The sequence below is a fragment of the Nuphar pumila genome, chromosome 3 (genome assembly GCF_984573655.1).
Source record: "Nuphar pumila chromosome 3, dmNupPumi1.hap1.1, whole genome shotgun sequence".
NCBI classification, from domain to species: Eukaryota; Viridiplantae; Streptophyta; class Magnoliopsida; order Nymphaeales; family Nymphaeaceae; genus Nuphar; species Nuphar pumila.
This window is the reverse complement of record NC_143251.1, coordinates 117,933,580-117,960,747: the sequence shown is the minus strand read 5'-3', so window position 1 is coordinate 117,960,747 and position 27,168 is coordinate 117,933,580. Positions and strand designations below refer to the sequence as shown.

At 38.0% G+C, this 27,168-nt stretch overlaps 1 protein-coding gene across 5 annotated transcripts in view; it reads right to left on the bottom strand.

Moving 5' to 3' along the window:
* Positions 1–26,451, bottom strand: part of LOC149843435 (calcineurin B-like protein 7) — a 51,026-nt gene extending 24,575 nt beyond the window's left edge. For 2 of the 5 annotated variants that reach the window (XM_089999795.1, XM_089999796.1), the window contains exons 1-5: positions 26,175–26,424; positions 24,595–24,719; positions 24,162–24,244; positions 23,960–24,019; positions 2,573–2,681 (exon numbers count right to left, since the gene is read on the bottom strand). In XM_089999795.1, the coding sequence (XP_089855921.1) occupies positions 2,573–2,681; positions 23,960–24,019; positions 24,162–24,244; positions 24,595–24,673 (331 nt within the window). In that variant the 5' untranslated portion in view covers positions 24,674–24,719; positions 26,175–26,424. Of the gene's footprint in view, positions 1–2,572; positions 2,682–23,959; positions 24,020–24,161; positions 24,245–24,594; positions 24,720–26,174 lie in introns of all 5 variants that reach the window. The other 3 variants (XM_089999792.1, XM_089999794.1, XM_089999793.1) reach the window with 3 other exon arrangements.
* Between the last annotated feature and the right edge of the window lie 717 nt (positions 26,452–27,168).

Genomic DNA, 27,168 nt, shown 5'->3' with positions numbered 1-27,168 from the left:
CCTCTTAGGCGGGTTCGGGTTGGGCTTAAGCCAACCCGTTTAATAAACGGGTCGACCCGCATAACCCGTTTATTAAACAGGTCGGGTTCGGGTTCGGGTTGGGGGTATGCCAACCCGCCAACCCGGCTGACCCGTTTAATAAACGGGTTAGGCGGGTGGGTCAACCCGCCAACCCGTCTGCCAACCCGCCAACCTGCCTACCTGCCAACCCGATCCGTCAACCCGCCAACCCGACCCGCCAACCTGAAAACCCGTTTACCCGACCCGACCCAACCCATTTATTAAATGGGTTGGCGGGTCGTGTCGGGTTACCCGTTTATTAAACGGGTCGGGTTCGTGTTTGCCACAGCCGACCCGTTTAATAAACGGGTCGGGTTCGGGTTGAGGTATGCTGACCCGCCAACCCGACCCGATTGCCACCCCTACCTGACATTACACATGTGGTCCATACAGCCAGTCAATTTCAACATGCTCCAACTTCTGTTCATATGGGAGCAATTTTGCGTATTATTAGATATATCAAAAATTCTATTTCTCGAGGATTATTTTTATCCGCTTCCTCTAACTTAGAATCGCTTGCTTATACTGATGCAGATTGGGGTGGTGATCCAAATGACCGCCACTCAACTACAGGTTTTTGTGTCTTTTTGGGAGAATCCTTGGTGTCTTGGCGATATAAGAAGCAACAAAAGGTCTCTCTCTCATCAACTGAAGCTGAATATAGGGCAATGGCTACAACTACTATGGAATTAGTCTGGCTTCGACGTCTACTTTCCGATATGGGAGTTGAAAGTCCAAAAGCATCAAATCTGTGTTGTGACAACAAGAGCTCTATCTATATTGCAAGCAATCAGACATTTCATGAACGCACCAAGCATATAGAAATAGATTGCTATTATGTTCGAGAGGAATTTTTGCGTGGCACCATCAATCTTCCCTATGTTGTTTCAGAATATCAGCTGGCTGATTTCTTCACCAAGGCTCTCGCTGCTCCTAGGTTTCACTTTCTCTTAGGCAAACTTTCGGTTATCCAACCGTAAGTTTGAGGGGGGAGTGTTAAAATATGTAATCTCATATAATATCTCATATGTAATCTCATAGACATGTAATGTTTTATCTTCTTTCTAGTTAGGATTTTTCGTTTAATTAATTCTAGTTAAAATACAACTAGAATTAGCCAAACCAGTCCATCATTGGACTGATTTGGCCTTTACCTTTTTGACTAGTCAAAAAGGTAAATCCAAAAAGAGTTGTTGGACTCCCCAACAGCTCTATTAGAGCCGTTGGAGAGTCCAACAGCTCTCTTAAGGCTTCTCTCTACCTCTCTATAAATATGGGACTATTCCCCTTGTAAAGACTTACTCTTGTTTTGGGTTTTTATCTCAAATCAATAAAATTGTTTATTTTTCATTTTTATACCCGTTTCGGGTTTAGTGTATTCTTAAGTTCTCTTTGTGAACCTTTGTAGTTCTTATGGTGTATTTGTGAGAACTTGTTAAGAGACATTTGTTGTAGCGTATTTTTCACTTTCTTACAGGGACAACACCGTCTTTTTACTGTCTTGTTTTATTGGTTTTTTATTTTTTTATTTTCTATAATCTCAATCAATATGACTGTTGGGGTAGTCAAACTAGTTGTTGAACTGCTCCCAACAGTCAGGACTGCCTCCCTTTTGTTGTGGCTTGGCTCTATAAATAGGGTCATTTCTCCCTTTTGTTAAATGAGCTTGTATCAAGCGATTTCTGAAATATAAATTTATATTTTTTATATTCTTTCTCTTGCCCATTAGTGGGTTTATGCTTGTATTCTTGTATTGACCCATAAGAGGTCTTTGTGCTCTTGTATTATTGTGTTCTTGTAAGCCCATAAGTGGCATCTACTTGTGTTTTTGTATTTCATTACAATCTTAGTGTGGCCGATTTACCCTTTTTTGCAATCAGTTTTGCTTCAGCACCTGCAGATCCAGCTAATTGTCCTTGATTGCATGAAGATGTGTTTGTATTGTCTACATGTATGCACGTCTGAATGCATGCACTTGGGCTACAAATGGTCCATGCTCATTAGGGGCCACACTCAGATTAGCCATGGCTTAGAAGACTGGAATAAAATAAACATAGTAGGCACTGGTTTTCCATGGGCGCTTGTGCCTAAGCCCATATTAAAAGCCTCATAAACAGCAGCAATTAGTCTCTCTTTCTCATAAGAATACCAGGTGAAAGAGAAATTTAACCAGAAAAGCACCCAATAACCACTATGGTTTAAGTCTGCAGACATTTGTTGGTTTCACCCAATCAAAATTATCAACTTTCAGCTCCATCTCAACAAGGTGAGTGCATTCCTAAATTCCATCAAGCTAAAATCAAATGTATTTTGCCAGTAACTTAAAGAAGTACTATCTGCTCAAAAGTAGCAACAATACTAGCAATCATCTTATAAATGTGAATGGATACATCTAAAACAAATCAAAATTTACTATTCTTAAAAAGTAGATATTTATCATACAAAAGAGTTTCCCAAAACATAACAATGAGAATGCAAAAAAATAGGTCACTAGAGAATAAAAAACACCTACATGAAATTTTGTCAATTTCCGGAGTATTTGGGTGAAAGATGCTCAGTGATCTGACAAATTCTCCAAACTCAATGACCCCATTGCGCTTGACATCAAACAAATCAAATACCTGCAAATATTAAAGAAGATTAAATGCAGAACCAGCAGGTGAAAAATTGTAAATACAAAATGTTGGTATCCCGTCAACATGAAGTATGAAAATGAAAAAAAATATAAAATCATGTACTCTGTAGAAGACTACTTGCCAGAAAATTTTACGAGTAAAAAGTTACCAGCAGTAATAAAATGTATTTCTTCAATTTATATTTATGAAAAGATATAACCAAGAGCAGCAATTGAGTCATCTTGACAGAATGATTTGTTAAACTGTATCTCTCTTATGTATATATATTTACATATATATAAAGAGAGATACATATGTGAAAATCTCTACAAAAAGAGATTGTGTGTAACACCACAATACAAGAAATACAAAGAGTGCACAAAGGCACAAAGGAGAACACTCACAAGTGCACGAAGGCACGGATACACATGCACAAAAGCATGAAACAAAATGAACTTCAATTCATAAGTTCCCAAGAGGGGCTTTACAAAAGCATTGTTATTGCATATGCACTCACAAAAAAGGATATGTTTATAAGGGCCACTAAGGCCTATTTATAATGCAAAAAGAAGCCACAGGTGCAGCTCAATATGACTGTTGGAGCTGCACCCAACGATCACATTTGTGACTGTTGGGGTAGCTCCAACAGCTATATGGAGTTGTCCCTTTCACAACAGTCAAAAAGAAAAAAAGTGTAAAAAGCAAAAGTAAATAAAAAATGAAAAAGTAAAAATGTTAGCCCATTAGGGTGGCTGACACCTATTGAGTAAAAGGACTGAAATACCCCTGATGGGTATTTCAGTTTACAGTTAAAAGAGACATAATATTTTAACACTCCCCTTCTAACTTAGGGTGTCACGACCGAAAGTTTGCCAAGAAGGAAGTTAAATCTTGGAGAACACAGCGCCTTGGTGAAGAAGTCTGTCAGTTGATATTCTGATATAACATAAGGAAGGTCAATGGTTTTTCTTAAATATTCTTCACGAACATAGTGGCAGTCCATCTCGATATGCTTCGTGCGCTCATGAAATGTGTGATTTTTGGCAATGTAGAATGCACTTTTATTATCACAACATAATTTTGTGGGCCCTTGAACTTGAATATTCATATCTTCCAACAAGTTCTGAATCCAAACAATCTCCATGGTAGTAGATGCCATGACTCTATACTCAGCTTCGATGGATGAAAGCGATATTTTTTGCTGCTTCTTGCATCTCCAAGAGATTAATGATTCACCTAAAAAAATACAGAAACCAGTGGTGGAGTGACGGTTATTTGTGTCACCTCCCCAATCAGAGTCAGTATAAGCAATTAAACTTAATTCAGACGTAGAAGATAGAAATACTCCCTTGTTTACTGTACCCTTTATGTATCTGATGATGCGAAGAATGGCGCTCATATGGACTGTAGTAGGTGTATGTTGAAATTGACTAGCAACATGTACTGCATGAGAAATATCAGGTCTGGTAATGCTGAGATACGTTAGGGATCCAACCAGTTGCCGGTAAGGTGTGGGATTTTTTAAGAGAATCCCATCATCAATCTTCATCTTCGAACCTACTATTTCAGGAGTTTTGCAGACCTTGTCATCTGTGATTCCTGATTTATCAAGAATCTCACAAGCAAGTTTAGTTTAAGACAAAAAATAGCCTCTCTGAGAATAGGCAACCTCAATTCCCAAAAAATATGTCAGAAATCCTAAGTCTGACATTTCAAATTTTGAAGTCAAAATAGATTTAATGCTCTTGATTCCCTTGATATCATCACCTGTTATTAACATATCATTAACATATAACAACAATATAACAATCCCTGCATCAGATTTCTTAACAAACAATGCAGTGTCAGTATAGCATGAAGTGAAACCATTTTAAGTCATTACATTGTTAAACCTATCGTGCCAAGCCTTGGGTGCTTGTTGTTAAAAATAAAATTGTATTCAAATACCCGATAAGGGTATTTTTGTCTTTTATCATATAGTACAGTCCACTAAGGACTGAAATGTAATTTAGCATTGTAATAAATAAACTGCCATACAGTTCCAGCACAACAGTCAAAATATGACTGTTGGGCAGCAGTCCAACTAGACGTTGGACTGCCACCCAACAGTCATAATAATGACTGTTGGAAGGCAGTCCAAAGAGATGGACTGCCTCCCATGTGTTGGAGTGAGGCTTTATAAATAGAGTCTCACTCCCTTGTTATTCCTCAATGCTTTAAGAAGCATTTGAGGGTTTTCTCTAGAGTTTTTTCCCATCTTATAGGCTTGTATGCCTCTTGTGCTGTTTTAGTATTTTTATCTCTCTTGAGATTGTATTTGGTCCATTAGTGACCAAGTGAGTTTATTAAAGCCCTGTGTTGGCATTGTGTTTGTTTCACTATTGTTCCATTGTACCTTGCTTCATTACATGGTATCAGAGCTAGCCTCTTGAAAGAAGGAGAATCTCGTGAAGGAAGTGTTCTTCGATTATTGATCATTCTCTATCTCCTCTATTTTAAACTCTAAGTATTCATTATGGGAGAAAGAGAGTCCGCCACCGTCATCACCTACAAACTCAATGAAAACAACTACTTGATGTGGGCGACGGTTATGGAGAATCATATCAAGGGAAAAAAATTGTGGGGTTTTGTTAGTGGTTCTACTAGTAAACCACAACTCAAATTGACTAGAAGTGAAGGAGATCAAGTCAAAGCCTTGTCTGAAGAAGAAAAAGAAAAAGTTCCAAAATAAATTGGAAGATTGGGAGGCAAGCAATGCACAAATACTCTCATGGTTTATGAATACCATAGATATAAAGATCGCCACCAATATCATCAAATTCAAGAAGGCATGTGACGCATGGAGCTTTCTAAGAAGTACCTTTATCCAAAAGGATATGGCTAGACTTTATTATCTCCAAGACAAGGTACGTAATTCAAAACAAGGAGATAAAAGTGTAAGAGATTTTTACGGTATTTTATCTCCTATTTGGGATGAATTAGCCATGTTGGAACCAAAATGGGAAGGTTCGGCTATTGATAAGAGAAGGACCCAAATCGAAAGAGAAAATCTTTTCTCCTTTCTTTATGGCCTTCGACCGGAATTTGAGCAAGTAAGATCTTTCTTACTTCATAGGACCACTTCTCCTTCTATAAGTGAGGGCCTTGCTCAAATTTGTCAAGAAGAGACAAGACTTGGAATGCACAAGTCTAATGATGAGGTCATTGCCATGGCAAGGCCCGGAAATTTTGTGAAAACATATAAACCACCTCACTTTGAGAAGAAGTTCAATGGGGAAGGACATAATGGAGGAGGATACAAGGGAGGATATAAAGGAAAAATTATTTGTCATCATTGTAAGGAACCCGGACATATAAGACCGGAATGTCCCAAATTTAAAAAGGTGGCCGCCTTAAGTGAAGAACCTCAAGAATCAAGAAAAGGGGGCAGCTTCAATGAATTAAATCTTGCTCAAATAGCAGAAGCCGTCTCACAACTTCTTAAGGCTGCACCTTCTACATTCGGAGCTGTCATCTCTTCCTCGTCTCCTCCAGGTAAGACCTCTTGGATTCTAGACTCAGGTGCTTCTTTCCACATGACTCGTAATGAATCTCTATTATCCGATTGCACTAAATCATATTTCTCATGTGTGTCAACTGCCGATGGTACCTCTTTAAAAGTCAAAAGCTTAGGAAACCTTGATGATATTTCAAAAAAAATCTTTGTTCCAAAAGTGAGTTATTCCCAAACTGGATTTAAATCTTTTTTTGGTCTCTCAAATTGCTGACTATGGTTGTAAAGTATTCTTCTCATCTAAGGCATGTTGGGTGCAGGATCTCCAGTCAGGGAAGCTGATTGGGCAAGGCCATAGACGAGGAGACCTTTACTACGTGGATTTCCTGTGTTTACCAAAATACTCGTTTTGTAATCATGTCAAAGACATTAATATAGATCTTTGGCATAAAAGATTAGGACACCCAAGTATATCCAAATTATCTCTTTTTCCATTTTTGAAAAAATTTTGTAAAGATAAAAATTTTGTATGTGAAGATTGTATACTTGAAAAAATGCAAATGATACCTTTTGGGTCTAGAACATCTGTGCCACATAAAACTTTTGAATTAGTGCATTCGGATGTGTGGGGTCCCGCCCCTGTCATGTCAAAAGGTGGCTATTCGTACTATGTTACATTTATAGATGATTTTAGTAGACATACTTGGATTTACTTTCTAAAACTCAAATCCGAAGTTTTTTCATGTTTTAAAAACTTTCACAATCTAGTTAAAAATCAATTTAAAACAAATATTAAAGTCTTCCGCTCTGACTCTTGGGGAGAGTTTCTTTCAAATGAATTTCAATTATATATAAAAAATCATGGAATTGTGCATCAAAAATCATGCCCTAGGACACCTCAACAAAATGAGATTTCTGAAAGAAAACATCGTCATATCATTGAAACTACTAGAACCCTACTTATTTCAAAAGAAATTCCAAAGCAATTTTGGGCTGAAGCTGCCCTAACCGCAGTCTATCTAATAAATAGAATGCCTTCTCAAACTTTAAAAAACAAGTCTCCTATTGAAAAACTCTTTAAAATTTCTCTTGATTTAAAAAGGCTAAGGGTATTTGGTTGTAAATGCTTCGTGCTTCTTGAAAAATATAGCAAACTCTCTCCTAAAGCCATAAAATGTGTCTTTCTTGGTTATGCAGATAATCAAAAAGGATATCAATGTTATGATAAAACAAATGATAAACTCTATGTTTCTAGAAATGTTACCTTTCTAGAAAATGACAGTGGATTTGATTTTGAAGTTCCTAAGGAAGAATCCGAGTATGCTTTCTTATTTGATTTGTTACCCAATAAAGGTATTAGTAATGATATTAAAACCTTCGAGTCTATTAATGACTCAAGTAGTGAACCATCTCAAGATCTTCTTCAATACTCTAGACGAAATACTGGGTAGCATCCATGTGCCCTTGACAGATATAATCAATTAACAAATACTAAAGAAACTAGGGTTAGAAGGTCAAAACGAACACATAGGCCTCCAAGTAGGTTTGTCTCATATGAATCCTTCTTACCAAACTACAGGGCATGTCTTCTAGCTATTCATTCCTATCATGAACCATCCAACTATAACGAGGCCAAAAATATAAATGAATGGGTTGAAGCCATAAAAATTGAATTAGATGCATTACACAAGGCTCACACTTGGACAATTCAACATCTTCCTATCGGAAAGAAGACAATAGGGTGTAGATGAGTGTTTAAAATTAAAACAAAAAGTGACGGGTCTCTTGAGAGATATAAAGCAAGACTTGTTGCAAAATGATATTCTCAAGAATATGGTATAGATTATGAAGAAACCTTTGCCCCAGTAGCTCGTATGACAACAGTTAGAACTCTAGTTGCTATAGCATCCATTCGAAAATGGCCGATATACCAGTTAGATGTTAAAAATGCATTCTTGAACGGAAACTTAAATGAAGAAGTATATATGGATCCTCCCCCTGGTTTGTCTATTGAAAAGGGCATGGTCCTTCGTCTTCAAAAAGCCCTATACGGGCTTAAACAAGCCCCTAAAGCATGGTATGATCGGTTCAGTGGTACGATATTAAAACTTGGATTTAAATCTTGTTACACTGACACTGCTCTTTTTGTGAGATCTACAGGTACCTCATTGACCATTCTTCTTTTGTATGTTGATGATATGATCATCACAGGGAATGATCAAAAGGAAATTAAAGATATTAAAATTTTACTTAAAAAGTCTTTTGATATGACTGATCTTGGTTTTTTGAGATACTTTTTAGGAATTGAAGTAGCCTACTCACCAAGAGGATATATTTTATCTCAAATCAAGTTTGCAGCTGATATTGTTGAGCGTTCAGGAATCACAGACACAAAATATGCTGATACTCCTGAAGTAATAAATGCAAAAATGCGAGTTGAAGATAGAGTATTATTAGATGATCCAACCCCTTATCGACAACTTATTGGATCGTTGATATACTTGTCCATTACAAGGCAAGATATTGCGCATGCTGTACATTCTGCAAGTCAATTTCAACATGCGCCCACAACCGTCCACATGAGTGCAGTATTAAGAATAGTTCGATATATCAAGAAAACTATATCTAAAGGACTATTCTTATCCTCTTCCTCATCTTTAAGTCTTATTTCTTACACTGATTCTGACTGGGGAGGAGATCCCCAATAACCGTCACTCAACTATTGGCTTTTGTGTGTTTTTAGGTGATTCTCTCATTTCTTGGCGATGCAAAAAACAACAGAAAGTGTCTTTATCCTCTACGGAAGCTGAGTACAGGGCAATGGCTACCACAACCACTAAAGTTGTGTGGATGAGAGCACTACTTTCCGATATGGGTGTTGATGTCTCAGAACCTTCAAAGCTATGTTGTGATAATAAAAGTGTCATATATATAGCCAGCAATCACACATTTCACGAACGAACAAAACACATTGAGATGGATTGTCATTATGTTCGCGAAGAATATTTGAAGGGGACCATTACGTTGCCATATGTCCAGTCCGAATTTCAGATTGCAGATTTCTTCACCAAAGCACTTCCACTACCTTAATTTTTGTATCTTCTTAGCAAACTTTCGGTGATTTCCCCATAAGTTTGAGGAGTGTTAAAAATAAAATTGTATTCAAATACCCGATAAGGGTATTTTGTCTTTTATCATATAGTACAGTCCACTAAAGACTGAAATGTAATTTAGCATTGTAATAAATAAACTGCCATACAGTTCCAGCACAACAGTCATATCTATGACTGTTGTGCACAACAGTCATAATAATGACGGTTGGAAGGCAGTCCAAAGAGCTGGATTGCCTCCCATGTGTTGGAGTGAGGCTCTATAAATAGAGTCTCACTCCCTTGTTATTCCTCAATGCTTTAAGAAGCATTTGAGGGTTTTCTCTAGAGTTTTTTCCCATCTTATAGGCTTGTATGCCTCTTGTGCTGTTTTGGTATTTTTATCTCTCTTGAGATTGTATTTGGTCCATTAGTGACCAAGTGAGTTTATTAAAGCCCTTTGTTGGCATTGTGTTTGTTTCACTATTGTTCCATTGTACCTTGCTTCATTACACTTGTTTCAGTCCATAAAGAGCTTTACGAAGATGAAGAACTTTATTTTTAGGGATTTTCATACCAGGTGGAGCATCCATGTAAACTTCTTCATTAAGATCTCCATTTAAAAAGGCATTTTTGACATCCATTTGGTAAATATTTCATTTTAGAATTGAAGCAATGGTGATAAGACATCTGACAGTAACCATACGAGCTACTGGAGCAAATGTCTCTTCATAGTCAATCCCATATTCTTGACTGTACCCTTTAGCTACAAGACGAGCCTTATACCTTTCAAGAGAACGATCACTCTTAGTCTTGACCTTGAACACCCATCGACATCCTATAGTTTTCTTGCCATTGGGAAGAGATTGAAATTCCCAAGTGTTAGCTTTTCTTAAGAGCTTTGAGTTCACTCTCCATGTCTTCTCTCCATTCAGTACATTGTTTGGCTTCTCCAAAAATTTTTGGTTCAAAATAAGAGTGAATGGCACTCAAACAAGCTCGATATTTAGGAGAAAAAGAATCAAAAGATACGAATCTAGAGGGAGTCCTTCTAGTTCTTTCAGTTCTCCTAGGATGAGAATCATGAGTGGAAATAGTCTCACTAGGTTCACTATATAGTTCAATAGCACTCCTAAAGGTGCTTCTATCTCTATGCGAATAAGTGATGGGTTCTCTAGATACATTTTCTTCTTGAGGGGTAGAAGGGTTAGAGTTATTGTTGATCACAACCATTTCATTTTCACTATTATATGTTGATTCATCATCACTAGAGATATCATCATCCTTAGATAAAAAGTCAAAAAAGAAAGGAGTAATCGGCATTTTCTAAATGAGATTCATTTTTTTCAAAACCACTATCATTTTCCAAAAAAGTTACATTCCTTGAAACATATAATTTATCATTCTTAGAGTCATAACATCGAAATCCTTTTTGAGTTTCCGAATAGCCAAGGAAAGCACAAGGAATGGCTTTTGGTGAGAGTTTATCATTTTTATCGGTAAGAACAAAGCACTTACAACCAAAAAATCTCAACCTATTATAATCAGGTTCTTTTTCATATAGAATCTCAAAGGGAGAAATTTTATCTAAATTTTTGGATGGAAGTCGGTTAATAAGATAGACGGAAGCAAGAGCCACTGCAGCCCAAAAATTTTTAGGAATATTTTGGGAAATGAGAAGGGTTCTAGTGGTTTCAATGATATGTCTATGCTTTCTTTCGGCCAAACCATTTTGTTGTGGGGTCTTAGGACACGATCTTTGATGGACAATGCCACAATCCTCAAGATATTTCTTAAACTCATTAGAGAGATATTCACCTCCGGAATCGGTCCTAAATATCTTTAAATTACTATTAAATTGATTTTTAATCATCATATGATATGTTTTAAAACATGAAAAAACTTCATGCTTATGTTTGAGAAAATGTATCTAACAATATCGTGAGAAATCATCCACAAAAATCACATAGTAAGCAAAACCACCTTTGGATATGACAGGTGTCGGTCCCCAAACATCCGAGTGAATAATTTCAAAAGGTTTAGTACTAAACATAGTTCTTTGTTCAAAAGGTATACTTCTCATTTTTCCAAGAATACAATCATTACAAGAGAAAGTATTTTTACAAAGATCTTTAACAAAATGTAGATAGGATAACTTGGTAATGTTGGGATGACCAAGTCTCTTGTGCCAAACATTTATGTCTTTATGTTGGGCCACATTACAAAAGGTGTTTTTAGGAATTTGAAGAAAGTCCACATAGTACAAGTCTCCTTTCCTAGAGCCTTCCCCAATCAATCTCCCAGACCGGTGATCCTGTATTAAACATTTATTAGATGAGAATTGAATGTTACACCCAAGGTCCGTGAGTTGAGAAACGGAAAACAAGTTTAAATTTAATTTTAGTATAAGTCTAATTTTTGGAATAAAGAAGTTTTGGGTTTTAAAATTTCCAATTCCCTTAATTTCTAGAGAAGTACCATCCGCGGTCGAAACAAAAGAAGGTGACACATTTTTAGAATACTTGGAAATAGAAGAAATGTTTGGGGTCATATGAAAGGATGCACCTGAATCTAAGAGCTAAGAAGTTTTACCTGGAGGAGAAGAGGTGGATACGGCGGCACCGAAAATAGCTCCCTTTAGAAGAGGTTGAAGAGCCTCCACAATTTGATTGAGAGATAGAGCTTCTTTTGAAGATTCCTCTTTGGATGGTTGAGATGTAGTTGTCATTGTTAGAAGTTTCTTCCATTTTGAGAGAACCGGTTTAATATGACCCGGTTCTTTGCAAAAGTGACACGAGATTTTGCTATAATCTCTTCTTCCTCCTTGATTACCTTGATTTTGATTCTTAAAATGAGGAGGCCTATATGTTCTTAAATTGTTAACGGGTCTAGAAACGGCATTAACACCATCACATTCTTCTTGATTTGTGGACATTGCAAGCACACTAGGATTTTGCTTGCTAATGCCCATACGAGTTTCCGCTCCACTTAATTTAGTTAAGACATCTTCAAGAGAAGGAGAGGTGAAAGAGGATAGGAGAGAAGATCTTATTTGCTCAAACTCGGGCCTTAGCCCATTCAAAAAATTGAAGAATCGGTCTTCTTCTAATTGCTTATGACGAAGCTCTATGGCTTCTCCACTCCACTTGGGTTCAAGCATGGCAAGCTCATCCCAAATTGAAGAGAGTTCCGCAAAATACTCTCTTATAAACATATCACCTTGAACAAGAGTTAACGCTCTCTTTTGAAGATAATACTTATGGGACAAGTCCCTAGAAGCATACATCTTCTCAAGATACTTCCACGCTTGAGAAACCTTTTTAAACTTTATAATGTTGGCATTAATCCTTGTCTCAACGGAAGAGAAAATCCAAGACAAGATCTTGAAATTCTTCATTTCTCATTCCTCATGTTTCCTACTATATTCCTCAAGAGCATTAGTTCTTTCATCTCCCTCAAGGATTTTGATTTCCCCTTCTTTAACCAAAGTAATTTTAGGCTCGGGTTCCGGAATCGAGCCTTGAATGTAACCCCAAAGCCCTTTCCCTTTGATGTGAGCTTCCATATTTCCGGCCCACACGTGATAATTTGAGCCATTTAGCTTGAAACCAAGAGAAAAATGAGAGTCTTTCTCACACATTAGAGAGGAAAGAAGAAAGAAAAGAATACGTACCACAATAAGATTTTAAATCTTTCTTGTTGTAGTAATCTTCTAAAATATTGAATGAAGAATAGCCTCTACTCCAATCACCAAAAAGTTGAAGGCATGTTTTTCGAGGCACTTGATATTGAGAAGAATCACACCAATTTCTTTCTCCAAACAACCTTGCTCTGGTACCATGTGAAAATCTCTACAAAAAGAGATTGTGTGTAACACCACAATACAAGAAATACAAAGAGTGCACAAAGGCACAAAGGAGAACACTCACAAGTGCACGAAGGCACGGATACACATGCACAAAAGCATGAAACAAAATGAACTTCAATTCATAAGTTCCCAAGAGGGGCTTTACAAAAGCATTATTATTGCATATGCACTCACAAAAAAGGATATGTTTACAAGGGCCACTAAGGCCTATTTATAATGCAAAAAGAACCCGCAGGGAGCTGCACCCAACGGTCACATTTGTGACTGTTGGGGCAGCTCCAACAACTATATGGAGTTGTCCCTTTCACAACAGTCAAAAAGAAAAAAGTGTAAAAAGCAAAAGTAAATAAAAAATGAAAAAGTAAAAATGTTAGCCCATTAGGGTGGCTGACACCTATTGAGTAAAAGGACTGAAATACCCCTGATGAGTATTTCAGTTTACAGTTAAAAGAGACATAATATTTTAACATATACATATATATATGATATATATATGTATATGTATCTATCTTTATATATATATGTAAATATATATGTTTCTCTCTCTTCTTGTAAAACCCGCAAGGGAATTATAGTCATTTCCCCTCTTTTGCGCATATTCATAATTATGAATATGCTCTAATGTTTTTCTGTATTTTTATTTTACCTTTTCTTCTTTTCTTTTTCTTTTCTTTTTCTTTTTTCTTTTCTTATTTGTTGACTAAAGCCAACTTGGAGGGGGCTCAACACTAGCTTTTGGGCCCCTCCAACGGTTAGAATTCTAACCGTTGAAGGGGCTCCAACTATGTCATTGGGATTCGGCTAGCAGGGTGCCGCACCTGCGTCGAGTCGCGGCACCGGGTGCGGTCAACCCGACCCTAGGTGCGTTGAGCGCACCCAGGGTCATTTGTGTTCAACTTTTTTATTAAAAAAAAAAATTGTGTCAATTTTTTTTTATTAAAAAAAATTTGTATCTCCCGAGACCACACCCCGGGACCCGCGCCGGGAGGGAGCCCCCAGACCCCCCTTTCTGCAAGGGCAAAAACTCTGAATCAGACTCCACAACTCATCAGCTCAACCCCTCCCCTGCACAAAGAAGAGGGCGCAGGAAGGGGCTCCCCTGCACAAATTATATATATATATATATATATATATATATATATATATATATATATATATATATATATATATATATATATATATATATATATATATAAAATTTGTCGCGTCCCCACCTCCCCACCCGCACCCATGTGACATAGGGCTCCAACAGCTAGTGGAGCCCCTCCAAGGCTTCTTGCTAGCTTATAAATAGGGGAGTTCCCCCTTTGTAAAACTCACTTCTTGGAGCTTTTGTTCTCTATTTTTCTCAATAAAGATTCTTTATATTTTATATGCCTTTGTGCATTTGCGTTTCTCTATTGTACCTTTGTGTACATTTGTTCTAAGCGTTCTTGTGCCTTTGTGCACATACCTCTTGGTGGTGGTGTGCTTATAGCACACTTTATCTCTTTTTGAGATATTTTCACATAGTATCAAAGCAAGGTTGAAGTTTGAAGATCGTGTGATTCTTCGTATTTGCAAGTGCCTCGAAAAGCATGCCTTTGGCCTCTTGGTGATTGGAGTGGGGACTTCTCTTTCCTCAATTTTTTGGAAGGTTTTTACAACAAGACTTAAAAGTCTTTTTGTGGTACGTATATATTTTTCATTCTTCCCTCTTTAATGGGTGAAAAAGAGTCTCATTTCTCACTCGGTTTTAAATTAAATGGCTCCAACTAGCATGTTTGGGCCGGAAATATGAAGGCTCACATTAAAAGGAAAGGTCTTTGGGGATATGTCAAAGGAACCATTCCCGAACCCAAGATCACCATTATTGAGAAGGGTGAAATCAATGTTGTTAAAAGCGTTGAGGCGTAGCGAGGCGCTCTACCAAAATCTGAGGCGAGGCGTAAGCCTCGAGGCGCAAAGTGTAAGCCTCAATTTTTAAAAAAAAAACTTAAAAAAACTATTAAAATTATCTAAAATTATAAATAAATAAAAAATGCTTTATTGATGAAGCAACAACCAACAAAAAACAAAAAATCTCAAATAAATACGGAAAAAATATCCAAAATGGTAAAAGGGCCACAACCATCTATAAAAGAATAGTCTTTGAGGCACCCACAAGAAGCACCAGCCTTTTTTAGGTGGGGATTTGGGATTTCATTAGCACCTCCTTTTTACTTCACTTTTGGAAAAGAAGAATCTAATTCTCATGAAGATACAATTCCGGAAAAGAACTATCCATATCACTCTAGCCAAACATTCCCCATTTGCAGTTATTTGGGACGTTGCAAGTTCAAATCTAAATGGTATGGTTGTTTTAATGGGTAGGGGTCTCCCTAACCCCAGCTTTCTCAGTCGGAAAAAAGTAAGCAGGGTTTATCACCTTGTAAGACGATCGCTTCATTAAGAAGCAGTTGACAGTCGTGTTTACTCAAATAGAACACACAAGATTTTATGTCACATGGATACACCCAAAAGGACACGAACATGTCATTATTGTGCAGTTTTCCATATAAGAGGCAGATATGGTTTGTTCTTTTTTTTTTTTTTGAAAGAATGTGTATAGTTCAGTAACTCGTTATATTGAAAAAGAAAATTTAGATAGACAAAAGGCAATTTGAATTATAAGTGATTTATACAGCTACTGAGTTTTGTAAACATTGAACCCATAATAACAATGCCCTTAATAACTTTGAAGAAAGGGGTGTCTACTTGGTCCAGAGGAGAAAATACTTAAGGATCTGATTTTATCACTCCATTTAGTTTTATTCAGTTAGCTAAAACCATATCTGATTATAATCAGATGCAATTATACTTTTTGACTTTTGTTACTGAATCTCATTACATGTAAAAAAATCACATTTGGTACGAGCTTTTCACCATCAGAATCCAAATCCACTTAGCCAGTATCTAATCAGACGTCTTCCACCTGAACCGGTGATTTCTTCCTTAAATATCAACAACAACGAAAACTTTCGGTGATTAAGGGAACCAAACAGTGAAATCATGGAGAACTAAGTTCAAGATCCAATCGGAACTGGATCCATTTCCAACCGCAGGTCCACCCCGAGTCTTTGTAGTAGTACCTCACCGTCTTATCTTTTATTTTTGAGAAGGATCACTTGGTAACTTCAAAACGCTGAGGGACATGGGTACCAATGATTAAGGACAAGCAGGAGAGCAACAAAACAATCTTTGCCCCTTCTCTCCTACCGAACCCCTTTTCGTTAAAAACAAACAAACATCACAAATCCTGGAGGAAGTGTAACACAGGAAAGGCTTGTCCGGGTCGGAATCGTCGAAGCCACATAACCCTTTCTCCCTCCTCATGCACTCCCTGCACCTACTGAACCTATCGTCCGTCTCATTCCACCCCACCTTGATCCCGTTCTTGATGAGGTCATTGAGGTCCGCAAAGATGTCTCCCAACTCCAGAAATTGCGCGATCAGAAAGCAGGGACGGCAGGGGAGCCAACCGAGAGAGAGGGAATGACTGTGAGAGAGAGGGAATTCGACGTGTGCACGTTCGTGAGCCCCATCGACAGCTTCATAACAGGCCCGGCGACCGTGACCCTCAACTCTACAGGAGAGCATTACTTCCTCTGCAGTGTCGGCCAGCACTACACCTTCGGGCAGAAGGTCGCCATCAACGTCGTCGCGGCCACCGCCTCCTCACCTCCACCGGCTAAATCTCCTGCCTCGCCCGCTCCTGCTGCTGCTAGATCTCCTCCAGCTGCATCGCCTCCTCTTCCTTCTGCTACATCACCTCCTCTTCCTTCCGCCGGATCTCCTCCTCCTGCTGGATCTCCTCTTCCTTCTGCTGCATCTCCTCCTCTTCCTTTCGCCGGATCTCCTCCTCCTGTTGGATCCCCTCTTCCTTCGGCTGCATCGCCTCCTCTTCCTTCCGTCGGATCTCCTTGTCCTTCTGTTGCATCTCCTACTCTTCCTTCTGCTGGATCTCCTCCTGTTCCTTCTGCCAGATCTCCTAGCGGGTCGCCTGGTGGTCCTGCTCCTTCACCCAACCAGCAGAATTCTGCGTCTTCACTCAACAGAGGCTTCGAATGGGCTACCCTTTTCGCCGTGGCTACTTGCCTTGCCTTCGTGCGGTAATCGAACACCCTCCTTTCCTTTCTTCCAAAGTCGGTGTCTTCCTGCAGAGATGGACGGATTTTATTATGGTTTTTTTTTAGCTTCTGGGGAGTTCAGGACTGGTGGATGATTTCTATTCTTCTGTGTTTTGGGTGTATAATGGCACTCCCATCTGGGGAGAGACCTGATGTTTTGTTAGCAATATGATGATTTGGGTGCTTTTTGTGTGCAACTCTTAGCATTAGCAGTAGTGGCCAACAACATGAGGCGTGCGCGCCTCGCCTCGAAGCGTACGCCTCAAAGCGTATGAGGCATACGCCTCGTACGCTTTTATGTTTCATGCATGCGCCTCAAGGCACAAAGGCCCTCGCCTTAAGGCGAGGGGCGCTTTTTGCGCCTTGAAGGGCGTTTTTAATAACACTGGGTGAAATAAAGGTTCTAGATGGTGAAGAGAGAGAGAAAGCTTTTGAAGAATACAACAAAAAGAATGAAGAATGAGAGAGGAAAACCTACAAAATCCTTTCATGGTTTTTCTCTTCCGTTGAAACGAAAATAAATGCAAACATATTGAAGTTCAAGAAAGCCTTTCAAGTTTGGGAGTATCTTGAAAGAATGTATACTTCAAGAGATTTGCCCCATAAATATTATCTCCAAAAGAAGGCATTAACTCTTCAACAAGAGGAAATGTCCATTAGAGAATATTTTGCCGAGCTATCCACTATTTGGGATGAACTTGCTCTCCAAGAACCTAAATGGAGTGGAGAGGCAATTGAATTGAGGGCCAAACAATTAGAAGAAGATCATTTCTTCAATTTTTTAAATGGGCTTAGACCCGAGTTCGAAAAAACAAGGTCCTCTCTTTTGTCTTCTTTCTCTTCTCCTCCGTTGGAAGATGTGCTTACCAAATTAAGTGGAGAAGAAACTAGATTGGGGATGAATAAAACCAATCTAAGTGTGTTAGCCGTTCTCTCAAAGGATGAGGATGAGGGTGCTTATGTCGTCTCAAGACCAAGGAATAATGTCAAAACATATAAACCCCCTCACTTCAACAAAAATCAAGGAGGAAGAGAAAATGATGAGCAATATGGAAGAAGAGATTATAGTAAAATCATATGCCACTTTTGCAAAGAACCGGGACACATTAAACCAGTTTGTCCTAAATGGTGGTGGCTATGACTACAACTTTCCAACCAAACAAGGAGGAAGGACCTTCAACTTCCAACAATGCCACTTTGTTTCTAAATCAAATCATAGAAGCTCTTCAACCTCTTCTCAAGGGATCCGTTTCCGGAGTCGCCATGACCACCTTCTCTCCTCCTGGTAAGACTCTTTGGCTCTTAGACTCGAGTGCATCCTTTCATATGACTCCAAATGTTTTTGCACTTTCTAAATACTAAAAAAATTTGTCACCCTCTTTTGTCTCTACCGCGGATGGGGCTTCTCTTGAAATAATAGGAATTGGAGATTTTGAAAGACAGTTTTTTTATTCCTAAAGTTAGATTTATCCTAAAACTAAATTTAAATTTGCTTTTCGTCTCTCAACTATCGGATCATGGGTGTGATATCAAATTCTCATCAAATAAATGTTGGATACAGGATCGCCGGTCCGGGAAGTTGATTGGAGAAGGCTCTAGGAAGGAAGATCTATACTTTATGAAATTTTTTCAAATTTTAAAACACTCTTTTTGTAATGTTGCCCAACATAAAGATATAAATGTTTGGCATAAACGCCTTGAGCATCCAAATATTGTCAAGCTTTTTTATTTACATTTTGTTAAAACTTTATGTAAAGACAACTTCAATTTTAATGATTGTATTCTTGGTAAAATGAGAAGCTTACCTTTTAGACAAAGAATTATGTTTTCAACTAAGCCTTTTGAAATTGTGCATTCGGATATATGGGGACCAGCACCCTTTGTGTCTAAGGGAGGATTTTCATATTATGTTATTTATGTTGATGATTTCTCAAGATATAGTTGAATATACTTCCTCAAACATAAACATGAGGTTTTCTCTACCTTTAAGGTTTTTCATATAATGATACAAAATCAATTCAATAGTAAATTACAAATTCTTAGAACCGATTTCGGGGAGAATATCTTTCAAATGATTTCAAAAGTTATATTGAAAATAATGAGATTGTTCATCAAAGGTCTTGCCCCAAAACACCTCAACAAAATGGATTAGCCGAACAAAAACATAGACATATAATAGAAACTACAAGGACCCTACTCATTTCTCAAAAAGATTTTGGGCCGAAGCGACTCTTGCATCGGTTTACCTCATAAATTGACTTCTATCCAAAAATTTGAATCAAATATCCCTTTTTGAAACATTGTATAAAAAAAACACGATTACAATAGACTAAGAATTTTTTGTTGTAAACGCTTTGTCCTCACCGACAAGAACGATAAACTATCTCCCAAAGCTATTCCTTGTGCGTTTTTGGGATATTCGAAAACACATAAAGGTTTTAGGTGTTATGATATTAAAAATGACAAACTATATGTTTCAAGAAACGTAATCTTTTTAAAAAATATGAGTGATTTTGAAGAACACAAAACTAATGAAGATAATGCTGATTACTCTTTTTTGTTTGAATTATTATCTAGAAATGAGGATTTTTTTAGCGATGATGAATTGAATGAGGAAGGGGATATAAGTGAAAGTATTCCACCACCCATCCAACTTGAAGAAGAAATGATAGTTGAACCAATTACCTACACACATAGAGATAAAAGTACCTTTAGAAGTGCAATAGAAAAGTATAGTGACTCTAGTGAACCCTCCAACTATTCTCGAAGAACCGAAAGATCTAGGAAAAATCCTTCTAGATTTATATCCTATGAGTCATTTTCTCCAAAACATAGGGCATGTCTTAGTGTTATTCACTCATATCAAGAACCTAGGAGTTTTGAAGAAGCTAAAAAAAGGATAGAGTGAAGGGACGCAATGGATAATGAACTTAGAGTCCTCAACAAAGCCAAAACTTGGTCCCTTCAATATCTTCCAAAAGGAAAGAAATCAATAGGATGCATATGGGTTTTTAAAGTCAAAACCAAGAGTGAAAGATATAAAGTTGTCTTATTGCAAAAGAATATAGTCAAGAATACGGCATCAATTACGAAGAAACCTTTGCCCCCGTTGCACGAATGGTCACTGTAAGATGTTATCACCATTGCATCTATTAAAAAATGAAATATTTACCAAATGGATGTTAAAAATGCTTTTTTAAATTAGGACCTTAATGAAGAAGTTTACATGGATGCTCCTCCTGGTATGGATGTACCAAAGGAAAAAGTCATTCGCTTGCAAAAAGCGCTTTATGGTTTAAAACAAGCCACTAAGGCTTGGTATGATCGATTTAATGAAGTAATGGTTCTAGATGGTTTTACTTCATGCTACATTGACACTGCTCTGTTTGTCAAAAAGTCTGATGCAGGAATTGTGATTTTACTGTTGTATGTTGATGATACGTTGATAACAGGTAGTGACATAAAGGGCATCAAAAGCATTAAAATCACTTTAAAAGAAAGGTTTGAAATGTCAAACTTGGGGTATCTGACTTACTTTCTTGGTATCGAGGTAGCCTACTCTCATAGAGGCTATTTTTTTGTCTCAAACTAAACTTGCATGTGAGATTCTTGACAGATCAGGTATTAATGACAATAAAATCTATGAGACCCCTGAAATTGTGGGATAAAAAATGAAGATCGATGATGGGATACCTTTGGAGGATCCCACCCCCTACCGGCAACTTGTGGGGTCTCTAATGTATCTTAGCATCACAAGGCCAGACATCTCTTATGTCGTGCATACTGCAAGTCAATTTCAGCATGCTCCTACATCCGTCCATATGAGCGTCGTTCTCCGAGTTGTCAGATACATAAGGAGAACTTTAAACAAGGGTGTTTTTCTTTCCTCATATTCTGAGTTAAATTTAATTGCATATATTGACTATGATTGGGGAGGTGACCCAAATAATCGTCACTCCACTACAAGCTTTTGCATTTTTTTAGGTGAGTCTCTAATCTCATAGAGATGCAAGAAACAACAGAAGGTGTCTCTATCATCCACCGAAGCAGAATATCGAGTCATGGCTTCTACAACTATGGAGATTGTCTGGATTCATCAGTTGCTGCAAGACATGAAAATTCAAATTCAATGACCCATAAAGTGATGTGATAATAAGAGTGCAATCTATATTGCTAAGAATCACACTTTTCATAAGCGGACAAAGCATATTGAGATGGACTGCCATTATCTTAGAGAAGCATATCTACAAAAAGTCATCGACCTTCCCTATGTGACTTCAGAATATCAGTTGGCAGATTTCTTCACCAAGGCACTTTGCTCACCAAGATTCAACTTTCTCCTTGGCAAACTTTCGATCATTGCGCCCTAAGTTTGAGGGAGGGTGTTAAATTGTATCTCTCTTATGTATATATATTTACATATATATAAAGAGAGATACATATACATATATATATATGATATATGTATATGTATATATATATATATATGTATATGTATCTATCTTTATATATATATATATATATATATATGTAAATATATATGTTTCTCTCTCTTCTTGTAAAACCTGCAAGGGTATTATAGCCATTTCTCCTCTTTTGCGCATATTCATAATTATGAATATGCTGTAATGTTTTTCTATATTTTTTTATTTTTATTTTACCTTTTCTTCTTTTCATTTTCTTTTTTCTTTTCTTGTTTGTTGACTAAAGTCAACTTGGAGGGGGCTCAACACTAGCTATTGGGCCCCTACAACAGTTAGAATTCTAATCGTTGGAGGGGCTCCACCAGCTAGTGGAGCCCCTCCAAGGCTTCTTGCTAGCTTATAAATAGGGGAGTTCCCCCTTTGTAAAACTCACTTCTTGGACTCCATTCTTCTCAATAAAGATTCTTTATATTTTATATGCCTTTGTGCATTTGCGTTTCTCTGTTGGACCTTTGTGTACATTTGTTCTAAGTGTTCTTGTGTTTTTGTGCACATACCTCTTGGTGGTGGTGTGCTTATAGCACACTTTATCTCTTTTTCAGATATTTTCACATGATTAACAGGAAATAGAACTACAGCTACACGTGGTCATGGGTCAGAGAGTGCAAATCACCATGTGATCAAAGACCCACAACCTTAGGGATCAAATAAGATGGATGGATGGCAAGATCACACTATCATAACCCACATGGGCTATCCCAGATTTCCTTCGACGGGGAAAAAATAGAGCAACAAATATAACCATGCTACCATGAAATCTTCCTTTGTCGTTCACAAATAGCTTCAGTTTGATATGATGATATTTGAGGAAATGAGCAAAGATTGGATGAGGAATCAATTCCAGAGGAAACAGATGGAATTAGTTCACTAACACAAAAGAATCAAAGCCACCAATTGGAAGGAGTTTAATGTCTCTCTCTCTCTCTCTCAACACCCTATGTCATTTCACACTGAGAACTCTAGGATAAGATAGTATCTCTTAACTGATCCAGTCATCACATTTGACACTATTTCCAGAGTTACCGAAAACGCCTAGCCAAGTGAGGAAGCGCAAAACGTCGCGCTTTTGAAACGCGGTGAGAAGCGCCAAAAATTTTTGGAAAGTGTGTTTCCCATTTATGGGAAACGCGCTTCCCCTCTTTTTTTCATTTTTATTTTTATTTTATTTTATTTTATTTATTTTTATTTTTATTTTATTTTATTTTATTTATTTTTATTTTTACTTTTTATTTTTATTTTCTCTTTTTTCGCTTCCCCCTCGCTTCCTATGTCGCTTTCGAGACGATTCTTGATTCGCTTCTAAGTCGTCCCACGCTTCCCACTTCCTAAAATTTTGAAAGTGCCTCGCTTCCCGCTCCCACTTCCGCTTCATCGACTAGAAACCATGCTATTTTCTCTATTTAATGTATCCACAAACTGTTCTCAAAACTTGTTTACCACGACAAATATGTAGCCCATTTGGAAAAGCCATATTTCTTAGCAGAGGGTTTTAAGATATATTATGGTTGGAAACTATGTCACATGGATATGGTTGCAGATATGATGATACAGCCATTTTTATGAAGTTTTGAATATGACTTATAGAAGGGGACACAATATTGGGCCAGAAAGGATTTCCTGTGTGACATAGGTTGGACATCATCAGGCCATGTGTGCTGCATGTGGAGCTTGAAGCTCCATAAGATCCAGGCCCCACCCATCCTGAACAATAACTGGTCTGGGCTTGGAACCAAGTAATCAGAGAAGCCCAGCCTGGCCTGGCTTGACCTGGCCCAACCCTGTTACACATATGCATGAGCTTAGGTCCTAGGCATGAGACTAGAAGACAAGGGTACAGGAAAATCCCAAAGAAGAGTTAGGCAAGGCCATCAGAGAGTCGAGCCTTCTCCCAGGCTCATCAGACTCAAGTATACCTGACTTCATGCCCACCTCTAAGTTTGAAGTCAACAACCAACCTCTGATTGCCCAGAAGAAAATGTAGGTTAGGGGCATAAGCGTGCATATAGTGAGTTCACATAGATATCTGCTTATCACACTTAGTGGATTATTAATCCAACATCAATCAATTAAATATGATATACATAACCTTCATGCATTAATGAAGGGGTGCTGATGCTACTAACAAAAGAAACAACTAAGTAACTAGGTCCATCTTGATAACAAACTAGCAAAAATAAAAAGAATCAGAACACTAGTACTTACACGATCAGCAAAGAGATTCTTTTTGTTGCTATTCCTGAAAAGTGCAAGCTGAAACTCCTCCTATTTAAACACATAAGAAATACCAACAATCATTACACTTAAAAGGAGCAGGAAGCGAGTAGAGTCACCAACCGAAAAACAAGCTTATAGAGCAATATTTTTCACCAGCAAATAGAGGAGAAGGAACCGCCAAAAGAGATACCTTGTGAATGAGACCATCATTGATAATAGAACTGCTTAATTTCTTAAAAAGCTCGTAAAGGGCATCTACTTCACTCACGCTAACTGCAGATAAAAAACAAAACTTTGTATATTAGATTCTAAATGCTATCCAAGAAAAAGCTGTAAAAATCTAAAAAAAATTAGGGAGGAACCACTTAGAGTTGCACCAAAATTTCGAAGCTTTCTTTGCATGGAAACCATACCAATATTTTGAACCATACTGTATTAGTTATGTTGACATCGCATACTTTTCTTGACATTGAACAAATTACTGGGCAATTAGACAACTAAAAAACATACGTTTGCTATTACATGCTAGAAATGAGAGTTCAGAATATAAAGAGAAATGACCAAATAGCCAGCAGAAAGGAAAATGCTTACGGACCTTGAAGAAGAAGAGGGTTACAACTTACAGGATGTTTCAGCAGCAAGAACAGAAGGGTCCTCATAACCAGGTGGTTTCTTCGGATGCTTCGAGAAGATACAACCCATATGAAACAACCACCAAAGGGAGAATCACCGTATATTGAGTGGTCACCTACATAACAACCAAATTGTTAATTAGTGTGATGTAGAGCTTGGAGCAAGTAAATCTCATATGTTTGAATTTCAAGCAAAGCAACACAAAGTACAATCTCAATATCACGCGTAACAACTTTTTTCAAAACAAGGGTTCAACGACATTCAACATAACTACAACAAAACGCCCTTCTTGTTCATTTGGAGGCCCCTGATACTCTAAAAAGAGTCCATGATTTCTGAAATGCCTTTCAGGACCCAACTTTTCATTGAAACTGTCAAATAGATACCTCGTTACTTTCGTGGTTAAGGTTCCTAGAAACATGTCAACTCTAACCTTTTTCTGAAAAGGGTATGGTTGCCTATTTTGCTATGCAATAAGAGTAGTTAGGTAATTTTATTATGAACAACTAAGTACCAACCTTTTCTTAAAAAAAAAACTCACTACCAACCTGAGTTAATCCATCTGAGGTATCCATGAATGCAAAAGACACCTTTCCCATATCGAGATCACTTTAGTAAGTTGTATAATTGACATACAGAGTTGACTGCTATTTTGGCTAATTGGCTGACACATATTTGAAAAAGACACTTTCGAAAGGCCATTGTGTGCCTCAAATTGATGATTGAAAAAAAAAAAACTTGTGGACGTCACATTGAAAACAGGCGTCAAGATTGAAACTGGATATATACTCCCCCGATTGATAAGAAAACTTCAAGGGTTTTACCGACCGAACACCTGACAATACAGTTCATTGGATTTTCTCTTGGCTCTCCCCAAAGTACGCTTCTGAATGTAAAAAGATTAGAGATCTCCTTTCTGACTCACTGTAAACCACCCATCTACCCGCGCACCCCCATCCCACCCACAAATAGTTTCCAGTGAAGCAACCATTTTTTCGGCCATTATGTCCCCTGAAAAAGGTGGGCTTTTGACCCCACTCTCTCTCCCCCTCTCTCTACCCATTGAAAGGAAGTGAAAATGGAGAAAATGACAACGATGACGACGATGATGATACTGAACAGGAAAGAGGTAGTAAATATGGTAAAAGTGATGACCCCGGTGATAGGGATCAATGATCAGTTAAGATGAGTTAAAGGAGGTAGAAAAAAAGAGGTGGCTTCCAATGGTTTATGATGATAATTTTGATAGGAAAGCTGTATGATGATGGTGGTCTAACGGAGGTGGTCTGGGGGATGAATATTTAATTAAATATCAAAAAAAATATTTCTAAAAACCAAAATAAGATTCAAACACCACTTCGGTTAAAAACAAAAACAGAACTTTTTATTTATAAAATGCGTTTTTATTTATGTTTATAAACAATAGAGACGACGACGATCTCATCGAAACAGGAACCCAAGCAAGATGAAGAACGTGCAGTAACCCGTCAAATCTCGATCTTGGAACTTCCCAAACGAAAAAACATAACGAGAGAAAAAGAGGGAGAACAGAAGAGCGCCAAAAACCAACCAGAAAAGGTACCCGCCAACCTTTCCTTACGGCCTGAATCAGTGAAACAACCGCGTCGGATCCTTCCCTCTTCCCCTCTTGAAATTCCGGCGGCTTTTGCCTGGAATCTCAATGGGAATTTCTCGTTCTTCCCTAGAATAGCAGAATCCCCATCAAAGTCCAGCTAAAACTTCCTCTCTCTCTCTCCACACCTTCAAACTCCCGGCGACTCCCTGAAATCTCAGGTGGAACTTCGGCGACTCTCTCTCTCTCTCTCTCTATGGTTTACGTCCACCTTTCCACCGCCATTGCTTCCGCTCCCTATTTATAGCCTTCTCGACCCATGCCCTCTTTCTCTTTCATTCAGGTTGAAATCGTAGTCATCTTAAAAGCAAGCCGGTTCATGTTTTATTGCCACATATAAATAAACTAGAGATTTAAGCGTTTAAGACTTTGGCCAAAGGATCTCACCGTTCAAACCAATGGCCTTGTTTTATAAAGAAGATAATTGTCACGCATTATCTGCTGAATTGGTCGCTCTCTCTCCGCCGATATCCCGCGAGTACGTCATCAATCTACGATATTTGACGAAAATGGTCCTCTCGAACACATTCACCCCAAGTCGCCCGAGTGGCAGTGGCTTTGGTGTTGGGGGTGAAGGAATGGACCCCTTCATCCCAGGTTCAATTTTCACCGGATGTCAGATGTGTGGATGCCTCTTTACCTTTATTTTGACAGAGAAAGCTGGGGTTAGGCAGACCCCTACCAGTTATACAATCGTACCATTGAGATTTGAACTTGCAACGTCCCAACATCCCAACTCAACATAAGGTGACATGCACTAACCGTCCTCCCCCTTTTTGGTGTGGATGCCCTTAACTGGTGAGCTCTCTAAGAGCTTGGGTGCCGGTGACCTCACTCAAGGTTTATTTGGCATGGAGGAGGCCCCATTAAGTATCCCGATTGTCAGTATGGATTTTTTGTCATAAAAAAGAAATAAAAAAAGTTTTTTTTT